The sequence below is a fragment of the Schistocerca serialis genome, chromosome 1 (assembly GCF_023864345.2).
Source record: "Schistocerca serialis cubense isolate TAMUIC-IGC-003099 chromosome 1, iqSchSeri2.2, whole genome shotgun sequence".
Lineage (NCBI taxonomy): Eukaryota > Metazoa > Arthropoda > Insecta > Orthoptera > Acrididae > Schistocerca > Schistocerca serialis.
This window is the reverse complement of record NC_064638.1, coordinates 371298108-371314369: the sequence shown is the minus strand read 5'-3', so window position 1 is coordinate 371314369 and position 16262 is coordinate 371298108. Positions and strand designations below refer to the sequence as shown.

At 37.9% G+C, this 16262-nt stretch overlaps 1 protein-coding gene across 1 annotated transcript in view; it reads left to right on the top strand.

Moving 5' to 3' along the window:
- LOC126470639 (leucine-rich repeat serine/threonine-protein kinase 1) overlaps window positions 1–16262 on the top strand; it is a 375607-nt gene that overhangs the window by 344480 nt on the left and 14865 nt on the right. Inside the window, exons 41-42 of the mRNA XM_050098623.1 lie at window positions 6626–6821; window positions 15547–15733. Of these exons, the coding sequence (XP_049954580.1) occupies window positions 6626–6821; window positions 15547–15733 (383 nt within the window). The remainder of the gene's footprint in view (window positions 1–6625; window positions 6822–15546; window positions 15734–16262) is intronic.

Below are 16262 nucleotides of genomic sequence, written 5' to 3'. Positions count from 1 at the left end.
GTTTTCAGTAAAGGGAAGAAAAACTGTCTGGGCTAATAGCAAATAATTTAAGGGGGGGCCTCTGTCACAAGTGATAAAAGTACCAAGGTATCCTTATTGCATCAGAATATCCAAGGACTAAGGAGTAAGCTTATGACTTGCTTATTTGTGTTGAAGAATTACAGTTGAGAAAACCAATTGATATATTCTGCCTCTCTGAACATCATGTGGCTGCTGGTATAGATATGTTAAATGTTACAGGACTCAAATTAGCTTCTTACTTCTGTAGAGAAAATATGGAGAAAGGAGGAGTTGCCCCATTTGTCAGAAACTGTTTTGATTTCAATAATATTGATATTAATAAATTTTGCTCAGAGCAGCACTTAGAAACTTGTGCAACAGAAGTAGTATTTCATGATAAGTCCTTTATAGTAGTAGGTATATACAGATCACCTTCAGGGAATTTTAACCTCTTCATAAAAAATCTGGTAACCCGATTGTCCCATGTCACAGTAAAATATAAGGAAATAGAGGTTACCGAGCGAGGTTCTGTTAGCACACTGGACTCGCATTCGGAAGGACGATGGTTCAATCCCACGTCCGGCCATCCTGATTTAGGTTTTCTGTGGTTTCCCTAAATTGCTCCAAGCAAATGCTGGAATTGTTCCTTTAAAAGGACACAGCCGACTTCCTTCCCCATCCTTCCCTATGAGACCATTGACCTCACTGTTTGGTCTCTTCCCCCAAACAACCCAACCAAGTTAATGAAAATAGTGGTTGCTGGTGATGTTAATGTGGATTCATTGAAAAGCTCTGTCAGTGAACAATTATTGCAGTCAGTAACACTTTCATTCAATTTAGTTCCCTCTGTGAACTTTGCAATTAGGATATGTAAATGCTTTGAGACTGCTGTTGATAATATCTTTGTAGACAAATGTAGGGAAAAAAGTTGTATCACAAATTCAGTAGTAAATAGGGTATCTGATCATGGCATGCAGCATCTTGTGTTAAATGTTGAAATTTGTCAGGATAAAAAGTCTCTTAAATCGGAATACAGGAGGGTAATAAATAAGTCAAAACTTGAGAAATTCAGGAAAATGCTCAAAGACATGAACTGGATAGATGTTTACAATACTCCTGACTCAAATGGAAAATACGAAGCATTCATTAATAAAGTTACCTTCACTTTTAAAAATTTTTTTCGCCTAAAGGTAACTCAAATCACACAGTAGTCAAAAAATAAACCATGGATTACACAAGGAATATAGAGATATGTGGGACAAAAAGGTAACCGTATCTATTATCTAGGAACAGCTGTGATGTTAGCATTGTAATGCGTTACAAAGAATACTACAAAATATTAAAGCAAGTAATCCAGAAAACAAAGCAGCTTTATTATGAGAAAAAGATAACTACGTCAGGCAACAAAATAAAAAACTGTATGGAATATTGTGAAGACAGAGACAGTTGGGGCCAAAAAGGAGATATAAGTTTAAAAAAATATCGCATACTTTTGTTACTTTCATTCTTTTATGTCATACGGGATCATATTCTGGGGTAACTCATCAAACCGAGCAAAAGTTTTTAGCTTGCAAAAGTGTGTAATAAGAATCATTTGTGGTGTAAATTCAAGAACATCTTGTAGAAACCTGTACAAGGAACTTTGTATTCTAACCACTGCTTCTCAGTATATTTATTCCTTGATGAAATTTATTTCGAGTAATATATCTCTATTTCCAACCAATAGCTTAATACATAGTATCAATATTAGGAATAAGAGCAATCTACATAAAGACCTAAAATCACTTACTTCGGTCCAAAAAGGGGTCCGATATTCAGGAACACACATTTTCAGTAAATTGCCACAACCATTAAAATTTAATTTAAGATAAAGAACAGTTTAAACAGAGTCTGAAAGACTTTTAGACAGGCAACTCCTACTCTGTAGATTAATATCTTAAAAGAGACTGTTAGGCCAGCTTAAGTAAAAATGTCTGTTGGATTTCAGTTTTGACAGCAGTTGGTCACAACAGTCAAGATTAGGTATTTTGTATGTGATAAATTTATCACTGGTGCATAACAATGTTTCATTTTGACAGTGTATTAATTCTGTAAATATTAGCTGTTCCAGTTTACTGTGTTATATTCACCTATTTTGACAGTCTCCTGACATATGATCAGGGTAGTAAGTATTATATTCAAAAGTTTTATGTTTTTATGTTATACTTTCCGACATGCTCCACACCCATGAGAATCATTTCATTTTTTGGGTGTATGGAACGAAAACTGAATCTAACCCTATCTAATCTCTTCATCTCCTAAGCTGAAACGTTACTGTGTCCTACTATTGGTTTCCTTATTTTTCTAAATATGTTATAGCCATTATACACCTAAAAAGACATGCTAATGAATTACTGTAATGATATAAATTCAGATGTGAAAATCATAAACTCTATTTATTAGACATATTTTTGTTTTTTCTGTGCTGCTAATCGTACGCTATTGTTTACGTGAAATATCATCTGACACTCAAGCCCCATACATAAGTTCCCAAAACTGTTCCTAATGTTTTTTTATCTACAACTGTAAATATTCCATCCATTACTCTATTTGTTGTTATACACAATTGAACTTGTCTCCTCAGTCTTTCACACATCCCACATTGTACGTAATGATGAAGTTGTCTACATGCACAGGAATTACTACAGAAGTTTTTAATTCTGGGGAACTAAATAAGCTCTCTGAAGGTAAATGTAAACAAGAAATTGAAATAATAAAACAAACAGCTGTTGCAAATGGCTATAACAGCTCCTTAATAGACACCCCAGAAACACTCAATAGTGCCAAAGCATTCACAAAAAAAATAATAATAATAATAATAATAATAATAACCAGGTTTTAAATTGTAAGACATTTCCAGGGGCAGATGTGGACTCTGACCACAATCTATTGGTTATGACCTGTAGATTAAAACTGAAGAAACTGCAAAAAGGTGGGAATTTAAGGAGATGGGACCTGGATAAACTAAAAGAACCAGAGGTTGTACAGAGATTCAGGGAGAGCATAAGGGAGCAATTGACAGGAATGGGGGAAATAAATACAGTAGAAGAAGAATGGGTAGCTTTGAGGGATGAAGTAGTGAAGGCAGCAGAGGATCAAGTAGGTAAAAAGACGAGGGCTAGTAGAAATCCTTGGGTAACAGAAGAAATATTGAATTTAATTGATGAAAGGAGAAAATATAAAAATGCAGTAAATGAAGCAGGCAAAAAGGAATACAAACGTCTCAAAAATGAGATCGACAGGAAGTGCAAAATGGCTAAGCAGGGATGGCTAGAGGACAAATGTAAGGATGTAGAGGCCTATCTCACTAGGGGTAAGATAGATACCGCCTACAGGAAAATTAAAGAGACCTTTGGAGATAAGAGAACCACTTGTATGAATATCAAGAGCTCAGATGGAAACCCAGTACTAAGCAAAGAAGGGAAAGCAGAAAGGTGGAAGGAGTATATAGAGGGTCTATACAAGGGCGATGTACTTGAGGACAATATTATGGAAATGGAAGAGGATGTAGATGAAGATGAAATGGGAGATATGATACTGCGTGAAGAGTTTGACAGAGCACTGAAAGACCTGAGTCGAAACAAGGCCCCCGGAGTAGACAATATTCCATTGGAACTACTGACGGCCGTGGGAGAGCCAGTCCTGACAAAACTCTACCATCTGGTGAGCAAGATGTATGAAACAGGCGAAATACCCTCAGACTTCAAGAAGAATATAATAATTCCAATCCCAAAGAAAGCAGGTGTTGACAGATGTGAAAATTACCGAACTATCAGCTTAATAAGTCACAGCTGCAAAATACTAACACGAATTCTTTACAAACGAATGGAAAAACTAGTAGAAGCCAACCTCGGGGAAGAGCAGTTTGGATTCCGTAGAAACACTGGAACACGTGAGGCAATACTGACCTTACGACTTATCTTAGAAGAAAGATTAAGGAAAGGCAAACCTACGTTTCTAGCATTTGTAGACTTAGAGAAAGCTTTTGACAATGTTGACTGGAATACTCTCTTTCAAATTCTAAAGGTGGCAGGGGTAAAATACAGGGAGCGAAAGGCTATTTACAATTTGTACAATAACCAGATGGCAGTTATAAGAGTCGAGGGACATGAAAGGGAAGCAGTGGTAGGGAAGGGAGTAAGACAGGGTTGTAGCCTCTCCCCGATGTTGTTCAATCTGTATATTGAGCAAGCAGTAAAGGAAACAAAAGAAAAATTCGGAGTAGGTATTAAAATTCATGGAGAAGAAATAAAAACTTTGAGGTTCGCCGATGACATTGTAATTCTGTCAGAGACAGCAAAGGACTTGGAAGAGCAGTTGAATGGAATGGACAGTGTCTTGAAAGGAGGATATAAGATGAACATCAACAAAAGCAAAACAAGGATAATGGAGTGTAGTCTAATTAAGTCGGGTGATGCTGAGGGAATTAGATTAGGAAATGAGGCACTTAAAGTAGTAAAGGAGTTCTGCTATTTGGGGAGCAAAATAACTGATGATGGTCGAAGTAGAGAGGATATAAAATGTAGGCTGGCAATGGCAAGGAAAGCGTTTCTGAAGAAGAGAAATTTGTTAACATCCAGTATTGATTTAAGTGTCAGGAAGTCATTTCTGAAAGTATTCGTATGGAGTGTAGCCATGTATGGAAGTGAAACATGGACGATAAATAGTTTGTACAAGAAGAGAATAGAAGCTTTCGAAATGTGGTGCTACAGTAGAATGCTGAAGATTAGATGGGTAGATCACATAACTAATGAGGAAGTATTGAATAGGATTGGGGAGAAGAGAAGTTTGTGGCAAAACTTGACCAGAAGAAGGGATCGGTTGGTAGTACATGTTCTGAGGCATCAAGGGATCACCAATTTAGTATTGGAGGGCAGCGTGGAGGGTAAAAATCGTAGAGGGAGACCAAGAGATGAATACACTAAGCAGATTCAGAAGGATGTAGGTTGCAGTAGGTACTGGGAGATGAAAAAGCTTGCACAGGATAGAGTAGCATGGAGAGCTGCATCAAACCAGTCTCAGGACTGAAGACCACAACAACAACAACAACAACAACAATAATAATAATAATAATGTCCATAAAATCCCATTTGTGGGTAGTACTTCATATCAGATTGCCAATGTCCTCAAATGAAAAGCATAAACATATCATTCACCACCGACAACAAGATTGCACGGACATTACCTCACAACAGCAATGGAGTGGTCTCATTTACAAAAATACCATCACACCAACGGCTTATTTCTCCTGTCGGCTGTGAAATATATGTACATCAACTAACAGCATAAATTGTATATCTATCTGCATGTTTTTAAAGCATAACCAGTGTATTACTCCACCCTTTACGTAGTTATTATGTGAACAGATATAGACTTAAGAACCCACTGATAAAGAACTCTCCCATCACCCTCCCCCTGATATCTCTCTCTCTCTCTCTCTCTCTCTCTCTCTCTCTCCCTCTCCCTCTCCCTCTCCCTCTCTGTTTCTGCCTCCATTCTTTCCTCCCTATCTCTGAATCCCAACAAAATTATTATTTATGTGTAATTTTACCACTGTTAGAAATGTAATTATTGTGCTTAAAATTTGCAACATGTCACCTGATGTAAACGAGTATAAAATTTAGTCTATATAAACTTGACAGGAAAGGATTTGTATACCACTTAAAATATTTATTCCAACACATGTATTCAGCAACTCAAACAAAGATCTCCCAAACCTTTAAAACTTATTCTGAAATAATAGTGATGTTGTTGTGATATATATTCTTAGTACTTTGAGATAATGTTTCTGTTTTGCTGTATGTTCTTTGCACCTAGTAGTTTCCAGACACTATATTTGTTTACCAAGTATGACAGCTAAAATATGTGATGTTATGACAGAGAAAGGTGTGTGTGACCACAGGAGGTGTTTTAGTTTAGTTTTATAAGTCTCATTAATTCAGATCTCTGAGCTTGTGGTGATTTTCATTTCCATTTTCAATAGGAGTTAAAAGGCTGGATACCAGAAAAGTTACAGAATACCCACTTTTGTAAATACTGGATTGGTTCCCAAGTTCTGCCTTGATTATGTGATGCATGAACACCTTGAAACATGATGTCACATTTAATCTATGATATACACTAGACACAGATAGGACGTGTAAATGGGTTCCTCTTTGGGATGGTGAGGGGCAGGGGTGAGCTAGCAGCAACTTTAAAATGTGTTTGGAACTTGTGACTTCATCATAATAACGGTACATATACAGGTCTGGTTCTCTGTGTAATTGGGGAGTACCATATCGGACCCAACACGACGATCGTTGGATGGAGGACACCAAAATGGATGAATGAATAAGCTTTACAGAATGTTCACAGTTTTGTTAAGTAAGTTAAAATAGATGAACATTGGATTCTGTCTGTGTTACTGTGCTATTATCAACACAGCTTAATCAAGTTTGTTATCAACTTTTATGTTGTTTTTATTATACCACTACACACACCAGCACACATTAGCGAATTACTTCTTTTCCTTAAAAAGATACAGTATCATAACACACTAATATTTTATTTAACTAATTTGTGAACTAATATACGAGTTTCATTGCAGGAAACACTTTATCCAAGCTTTATACTTGATCTGATGGTGCTTTGTTGGTCTCAGTCTCCAAGAGATAGACCATCTGCTAGCCAGATTGTGTCAATAGCATCTGCACCTGAATTCACACACCTTGGAGATACTGTGTCCCTAAATCACACTGCTCCAGTTGTTGCCACAACAGTTGTCAACATGCCACAGTCTGCAGGTAAATGACTTTACTGATTTTTATTTTTCTGTAATCCATCTTAGCATTTCTTGTATGGTACATGAGGATTCATTGATCAGATTCTGACCTTGATAATTAAAGAAAAAATTTATAATTTGAAAACTGTTTCACTTTTCATTGTTCAGTAGCTCACAAACTAAGACTTATACTTAAGGCCTACTATGCTGAGAAGAAAAAAAATCATTTTTAAATTACAATCAAACAGTGGAGACTCCAGGTAGGAATACCAACACCGTTGGAAAAGACTGATTGCTACTTATCATAAGGAAGATATGTCAAGTTGCAAACAGGCACAAATAAAAGACACTTACATAAAGCTTTTGGCCATAGCTTTCATCAGTAAAAAAACACACACACACACACACACACACAAAATTCACACACACATGCAAGCACACCTCACACACACAATTGCCAACACCAGTATCTTGGGTCGGAATTCTGAGTTCGACTGCCATGGATTAAACATGTTGAGGATTGTATAAGCATTGTATTCTAGCTGTTACCCATGACTGCACTCACATACCAATAAAATGAAATGGAATGTGTGTATGGCTTTATTGGCCCGGAGACCCTGTTTGGGATGTTTGGGATCTTGGTGCAGGGCTTTTTATTTGTGCCCATTTTGATGACTTGCAAGTCAATGATGATAAAATGATGATGACAACACACACATCCAGATTTGAGCAGGGGCTGTGGGAAAAGGGGGGGGGGGGGGGGGAGGGACCAAGCTAGAATTGAACCCAGGAACTCATAACCAAGAAATAGCAACACTAACTGCATGATCACATGCTGTTCATGCAAAGTTGAACACAACAAAGAACTTGTAAGTAACACGAGACACACAGCAGTAAAAATGTGACAGACTTGTGATTGATGTTAGTATGAAAGTATGGATTAGGCACTTATAGGAGTATAGAAACATTGCAATCAATACGTTGAATTGTATTATGTAGAACATATTGAAAAACAAAAACATTTTCTCAAATATGATAAAATTCAAAGAGTAAATAGAATTTTCAAAGAGTTATTATTGTTCCTCATTTCACATTATATTCTTCACATCAGTAAATATGTTGTACTACACACTTTCTAAAGTAACCAATATTCTTCCTCAGAGTTCAATATCAAATTTTATCAAAATTCCTGCTTTCTCACTCTTTTATAAAAGATATAGAAAAACATATAGGAAAATGTTTGCAGCAAAGAGAGCTCATAACTCCAAAATAGTGCACTCCGCTGAAAACAAAAATAAGGCAGTATGGAAGAATGTGAAGCAGGAAACTGGTACCAGGAAAATGAATCTGTCAAACTTGAAAATCAAAGAGGAAGGGACTCTAATAAAGGACCCAATATATTTGGCAAACTATATAAATGATTATTTTAGTAGCATAGGAATAAAATTACAGGAAAATTTTCTAACAGCCCCTCAGGTCCAAAAGCCAAATAATGGTGTATCACACTCAATGGTGTTATTCGCTACAACACAGGAAGAGGTCTATAAAGCAGTCAGCAAACTGAAAAACAAAAACTCAGCTGGTCTGGATGAAGTCCCCATTTTTATAATTAAGGACTGTATCAAGAGCCTACTTCCACCTTTAGTTGATATTATAAATCAATCTTTCAAGCAGGGCTACTTTCCAGACTATTTAAAATATGCGAAATTACTACCTCTCTTCAAAAAGGGTGATGCAGGAATAATTGAAAATTATAGGCCAATTTCTCTACTATCATGCTTTGCAAAAATATTAGAAACTATTATGAAAGATAGGCTAATCAATTATTTAAATAAATACAACTTACTGTCTGTTGACCAGTTTGGATTTCGATCAGGGAAAAGCACAGAATCAGCAACAGCACACCTCACAAAACACATTCTAGAAGCATTAGCTAAAGGGAACTACACAACAGGTATATTTCTTGATCTAACTAAAGCGTTTGATACAGTAGACCACAACATATTGTTAAATAAGTTAGATGAACTTGGAATTAGGGGACTTGTGAAAAAGTGGTTCCAGTCATATCTAAAAAATAGAAGACAGATAACTGAAATCTCACATATTTCAAGTTGCTCAGACTATATTGTAAAGTATACTTCAGACCCAAATTATGTAAATATAGGTGTCCCACAGGGTAGTGTCCTTGGCCCAGTACTATTCCTCATTTACATAAACGACTTCCCACAGAGCATCAAGCATGGACAAACAATATTGTTTGCAGATGACTCAAATGTTCTGATCAGTGACAAATCACCAGATGCACTAAAAGAAAAAGCCGAACAAACACTAAGTGTACGTGAGTGGGCATCCAATAATAAACTAACACTAAATCTTAAAAAAACAAATGCTGTTAACTTCTATGTCTGCAAAAAACCACACTTTAACAACTTTAAGTTAAACAATGAAACTATAGAATGTGTAGACTACAGAAAATTTCTTGGTATGCATGTTGACAGTCAGTTAAAGTGGGAAGAACATATTAAAATACTTAGTAACAGAATCGCTACAGCATGCTATGCTCTGAGAATTCTGACTGCAGTTTGTGATACTACATGTGTCAGATCTGTATATTTTTCTTATATCCACTCTGTTATTACCTATGGAATAATATTTTGGGGAGTCAACAGTAAAAATATTCAAATAGTTTTCAAATTACAAAAAAGAGCAATTCGTATAATAACCAAGAGTGGCAGTAGGGCTCACTGCCTTGAACATTTCCAAAAGCTGGAAATCCTAACTGTCCCCTGTGAATACATTTTTCAAAGTGTTATGTATGTAAAAAAAAATATTGACTGCTATATGAAAAATTCATTAGTACACAGCTATGAAACTAGAAACCAATTCAATCTGCATCTAGAGAGGAAAAATAAAGTTAAAACTCAGCAGAGCTTGTTGTACAATGCTGTTAAATTATATAATAAATTACCCCAAAAAATAAAAGATATTGACACAATCGGACAGTTCAAAACAAAAATAAAATTTTTTTTATTAAATAAAAGTTATTACGCAGTAACGGACTATCTGAATTAAAACATGTAGTGTAATTAAAGTAGCCTGCATTGTAATACATGAGGAAATAACTATGATATGTAATCAAAAATTGTACAGTACTATAAGAAAATTACAAATTACACAAGGATATAAAACTAATTTAAGATACCTCAAAAATGTGTGTAAATACTAATTTTATGTGTATAATTGTAGGTATATTGTATTGTATATGATTTTGCTGATGAAATCCACACAATGTAAATTGTTACATGGATTAATAAAGAAATCAATCAATCAATCAATCAATCAATCTGTTCAGCACATTAGTCATGAAAGTGTAACAGACAGAGTTTCTTTCACATGTATACTATTAGTATGGATTAATTGGGTAATACAGTAAAACCCTTTTTTAATTATTCTGTTGGCACCCAAGTATGTGATAAATAGAATTTATAATGTTTGAACTTGGAATATCTTCAAGAATTTTGGAGGATACTGGCTTTGAGGATATTCTTCTGTAATTATAGGGGGTCTGTTCTTATACCTTCCTTATATGCAGGAGTCGCCTGCACTTTTTCCAGTGACTTGAGACATTGCGCTGAGCAAGAGATTCGTGATAAATGCAAGCTAACGCAATAAATGTAAGTTGAGTAAGTGGACAATGCCGCAGAGTATTCTCTGTAAAACAGAATTGGGATTCCTTCTGGACCTTGCGAGTTATTTGTTTTCAACTCTTTCAGTTGTTTCTCTACATCAGGGGTGCCTATTTCTACGACTCCGTACTGAAGTGTGTGCGACACTCAAATAGCGATATGTTTGTGCAAACCTCCTGTGTGAATAGTTGCTTAAATGTGAAATTTAAGACTTCAACTTCCCTTTTGCTGTCTTCTATTGCCATCCCATACTGCTGGATGAGTGACTGGATAGAAGCCTTCAACCTGCTTATTGATTTTATATACGACCAGAATTTTCCTGGTTTCTCAGCAAGATCTTTCAGTAAGGTATGATGGTGGAAGTTGTTGTAAGCTATGCACGTTGAACTTCTTACAGATGTACAAATTTCTAATAACTTTTCCGAGTCGATATTTCTGTGTTTGTTTTTGGACTGAGTGTGCAATAGTCTCTTCCATTCCTAATCCATTTACATGGTACATAGTCTCCAGAGCACAATTTACAAGCAGGTTAAACTTTGCCCGTAAGTCAGTCATATTGGATCTAAATGATGGCCATTCATTGTCTAAGTGGGATGCTATCAACTGCTTATCTACTTATACTCTCTTAGCCTTCTTGAAGACTTCATTAACGTTAAGGTATGCCTGTTTGTAGCTAGAAGGTCTAAAATATTTCCATTATGCATTGGTTGTGTAATTAGTTGTTCAAGGCAGTTTTTAGATGACATATTCACAAATACTTCATAAGACTGTCTGTCTGTACCGCCTCAGTGAATCCACAGATGTCGCAGTCTATAGTCAGTAGATTAAAGTCACCTCCAACTAATACTGCACTACCTACGTATTTCTGCGCTACTGAGCAGATACTTTCCTTGAATGATTCTGCAACTCTTACGGTTGAATCATATGGCCAGTATAAAATCCGACACCTAACTTGAGTTCACCTAGACCTGCTATTTGTGTCCAGATAACTTCACAGTCAGACTGCATTTCGTCCTCTACAGACATAACATTTTTGTCATTGGCAATGAACAGTCCCCCTCCTGTGGTGTCTAATCTGTATTTTAATATATGTTCCATCCCTTGCTAAATGTTTCAGAGTTTTCTACTTCAGTTAATAGCTAGCTCATCGGTCTGAGAATAATTGGAGCATAACAACTTTCCTAGAGATCAGTTAAGTTCAGGTACTTTGTTACGAGTACTTTGACAATTTACTGTTAAAATTATGTCCGTTGAAGTGTCTATACTTTGTATGTGATATGATTTCACACTCTGTTTATCAACTGGCAATCATTCACCAGAGGGTCTCAAACTACCGCCTAGCCTAAAAAAGCCCCATGTCCACAAGTACTGTGCTGCCCACTAGCTCCTTCCTTTGTGTAGTGCTCCCCTGACTTATCAGTGCGAGTCCCACAGTTCTCCACCCTTTAACACAGATCCAGAAATCTGCAGCCATGGCCATTGCGGAATCAGCAGAGCCTCTGGTTGGGACCGTCCACTCAGCTCCCAGACAAATGACTCAATTGCCTCTGGGCATGATGCTTGGCTTGCATCACATGAACAAGGCTAGCAGTCTTCAGCACTTCTGCCACATGCCCACTTACAAAGAGAATGGGGAAGGCCAAACAACCAGCTTCCACACTGACTCTCCATCTCGAGCAACGCAACCATTTAATAATCCACCACTCACCCTGCAGTTATAGCAGATTCCCCACATCGGGTTTGCTGGAACGAGTGTCAGCAGCAGAACCCATGTGCCAAACAAGCAACTTCTGATGTCCGCCATGCAATGTGCCAGTTTCTTTGCTGGCTGACTGAGCTGTGGTTACTGATCATTCAAAAAAAGACAACCAAACAAATGATACTGTTCTACAGACTCTGCGAATGAATATGTTACCTTTACTAAAACACAATGTAATAGTTCTCAAATATAAAAATAGACAATAAATTTTATAATTAATCTGTTCAAGCATACAAAAACATGCAAAGAATTTAAGAATTGAACTGTGAAAACAGATCAAAGACCTAAATAGGTGACTAACTAATCTGCTAGTGCTTGACCAACCAAAACAAACAAACAGAAGTCTACTGTGCCACAGACTGCATAAATGTACATGTTACCATTACTGAAATGCGATACTGTACCTCTCAAATACAAAAATATGCATTGAATTTAAGAATTAAACTATGCAAACACACAAAGGATGGAGCAATTAAACTACGGAAAGAAACAAAAAAGCTAAATATGGAACTTGCTAGTATCTTGGTGCTTCATCAACGAAAGCAGACTTGTGTGAAACTACAAGGAATAGCTCCAGACTCTTGGACTGGTTGGGAATTTAGTCATAGCCATTTACTGTTTGCAAACTTTTACAGCTACTGAAGGAGATATTCATTGAAGGTAGGAATTGCTATGAAATCCCCAGACCACCTTCCCTACCCTCTGGCTCCTACCCTTGTAACCGCCCCGGTGTAAAACCTGTCCCATGCACCATCCCACCACCACCTACTCCAGTCATGTAACCCAGAAGGTGAACACGATCAAAGGCAGAGCCACGTGTGAAAGCACCCATGTGACTTACCAACTGACCTGCCCACACTGTGAAGCTGTCTATGTGGGAATGACCAGCAACGAACTGTCCATTCGCATGAATGGACACAGGCAGACAGTGTTTGTTGGTAATGAGGATCACCCTGTGGCTAAACATGCCTTGGTGCACGGCCAGCACATCTTGGCACAGTGTTACACCGTCCAGGTTATCTGGATACTTCCCACTAACACCAACCTATCAGAACTCCGGAGATGGGAACTTTCCCTTCAATATATCCTCTCTTACTGTTACCCACCAGACCTCAACCTCCGCTAATTTCAAGTTGCCGCCACTCATACCTCACCTGTCATTCAACAACATCTTTGCCTCTTACTTCCACCTCGACTGACATCTCTGCCGAAACTCTTTGCCTGTACATATGTCTGCTTGTGTCTGTCTATGTGTGGCGGATAACGAGAAGAGAGGATATACTTAAGGGAAAGTTCCCATCTCCGGAGTTCTGACAGGTAGGTAGGCGTGCGGGGTGTCGGTGGGGTCAGGAGGTTGATGGAGTCAGGTGAAAGGTTTTGTAGGGGGCCTAAGGTTCTGAGGATTCCTTGAAGCTCTCCCTGGACATCAGGAATGGGCAAACTTTATATGTAGTGTTGTCTGAAAGCTGACGCAGTCCCTCAGCCACATACTCCCGACGATGAAGTACCACGGTCGTGGAACCCTTGTCCGCCGGAAGAATGACGATGGATCGGTCAGCCTTCAGATCACGGATAGCGTGGGCTTCAGCAGTGGTGATGTTGGTAGTAGGATTAAGGTTTTTTAAGAAGGATTGAGAGGCAATGCTGGAAGTCAGAAATTGCTGGAAGCTTTGGAGAGGGTGATTTTGAGGAAGAGGAGGTGGGTCCCGCTGTGACGGAGGACGGAACTGTTCCAGGCAGGGTTCTATTTGGATAGTGTCTTGGGGAGTTGGATCATTAGGAGTAGGATTAGGATCATTTTTCTTTGTGGCAAAGTGATATTTCCAGCTGAGAGTACGAGTGTAGGACAGTAAATCTTTGACGAGGGCTGTTTGGTTGAATCTGGGAGTGGGGCTGAAGGTGAGGCCTTTGGATAGACAGAGGTTTCGGAATGGGAGAGAGGTTTGGAGGAAAGGTTAACTACTGAATTTGGGTGTAGTGGTTCCAGATTGTGTTGATTGGAATTTTGAGGTTTTGGGGGATGTGGAGCTGGAAGTGGGAGATTGAGTAGGTGGGAGAGACTGAGTCTGTGTGCAATGAGAGGAGGTTGAGGTTTGCTGGAAAGGTTGTGAAGGGTGAGTGAGTTGCCTTTCCGGAGGTGGGAAACCAGGAGATTGGATAGTTTTTTGAGGTGGAGGGTGGCATGCTGTTCTAATTTGCGGTTGGCCTGTAGGAGGATGCTCTGAACAGCCGATGTGGATGTGGGAGAGGAAAGATTAAGGACTTTTATTAAGGATAGAAGTTGACGGGTGTGTTCATTGGCTGAGTTGATGTGTAGGTGAAGGATTAGGTGGGTGAGGGCAATGGATTGTTCAGTTTGGAACTGGTATAGGGACTGATGGAAAGAAGGGTTACAGCCAGAGATGGGAACTTTAAGTGTGAGGCCTTTGGGGGTAATGCCAAATGTCAGACAAGCCTGAGAAAATAAAATATGGCAGCTTATAAAGAAACATTCCACATGGGAAAAATATATTAAAAAATTGATATGTGTGCTTGTGTCTGTATATGTGCGGATATATATATATATATATATATATATATATATATATATATATATATATATATTGATATCAAAATGGCCAGATGCTTGAAAAGGTCACTCTGTTTCTTCCTAATCTTGGTTCCTGTAACTAAATCTGCTTCCCCTGTCCCATCCCTTCACCAGAAGCCATTTTCCTGAACATCAGCACATTGATACTTTCATGACAATTCAGCCAACCACCACAGAGTCAACACTTCAACAACTGTCACATCTCAGACTCCAGTATTACTTTTCCCTACAGCCTTGATATATGTGAATGTCACATCCCTAGTAATGAATTGACTCTGATGGTGTGATGGAGACTTCCTCTACTTGGTCAAGTTAATAAACAAATACTGCAGAGTTCTAGGATGAGAATTTAGTGCAGTTCTTCGTTCACGAATCTCATATGTGGTTAGTTATATTTGTTTTTTGCTCATGATTAATTAGAATTGTTGGCACTCGTCACCATGAAAGGAATGTTTCTATATAGTTGCTCCTTTGTGAGTATTGTGCTTCTAGTTACTAGTATAACTAACTTAGTTTGCCACTCCTCCTAACTCTCTCTCACTCTCTCTCTCTCTCTCTCTCTCTCTCTCTCTCTCTCTCTCTCTCTCTGCCCATATATAGTGCCATAACTCTTAATTGCAGCCACTCTTACAAGTGAGTGCCAAAATTATCCCAGCCGTTGACCTCCATCATCTTATAAATCATGAGTAGAACATAGATTTTTTTGTTTCAGAAGGAACTGTCAATGGTTCTGAACTGTGGTTGGCATGCTCCAATGCCAGGGTGGATCTACTGCTGGCTAGTAGCCGTGGCTGGCTGCAGTACTGCAGCCTTTCTCTGCCTAAAAAGCCAACAGCAGCATGCACAGTTAATGGCAATGTTTGGCTTGGTGATAGCATTGGCCAAATACATGCATATGTGTGAGTACATGTTACTGTAAGAAAAATTGTTTCATAGCTGTATTTAACCAAATTTGTATACTTTGATGTTAAAGAGCTATGCAGTTTTTATTTCAATACTAAAGCTAAAATCAAAACATCTGTTATTTGAAATAGTATAGTTCATTGATAATTGTTGAGATATATGCAAGTCAGTTGCTCAGTTTAATACCTCAAAATGTGTACAATGTAATGGACTTCTTATTTAAATGCAGGCATCTTCTAAACACAGTATACTTTTCTGACAAAGCAGTCATCATCACATTTAAAGAGTGTGTTATTTATGCATGCTTTATAGCACATTGCATTGGAAGCTCCTGATTGTGATTCAGCTAGGAACTAATGGCCATTCTGTTATAAATCAGTCTAAGCAACAACAATCATATTTCAGGATGAGTAATAGAGCATTGCCCTGAAAAAATGGCACACATGATAATCGCAACTCTATTGAAAATGGGAGCATGCTAAAGCAACAATTAATTCACGGGATTTTAAACTGCTCCACTTTATT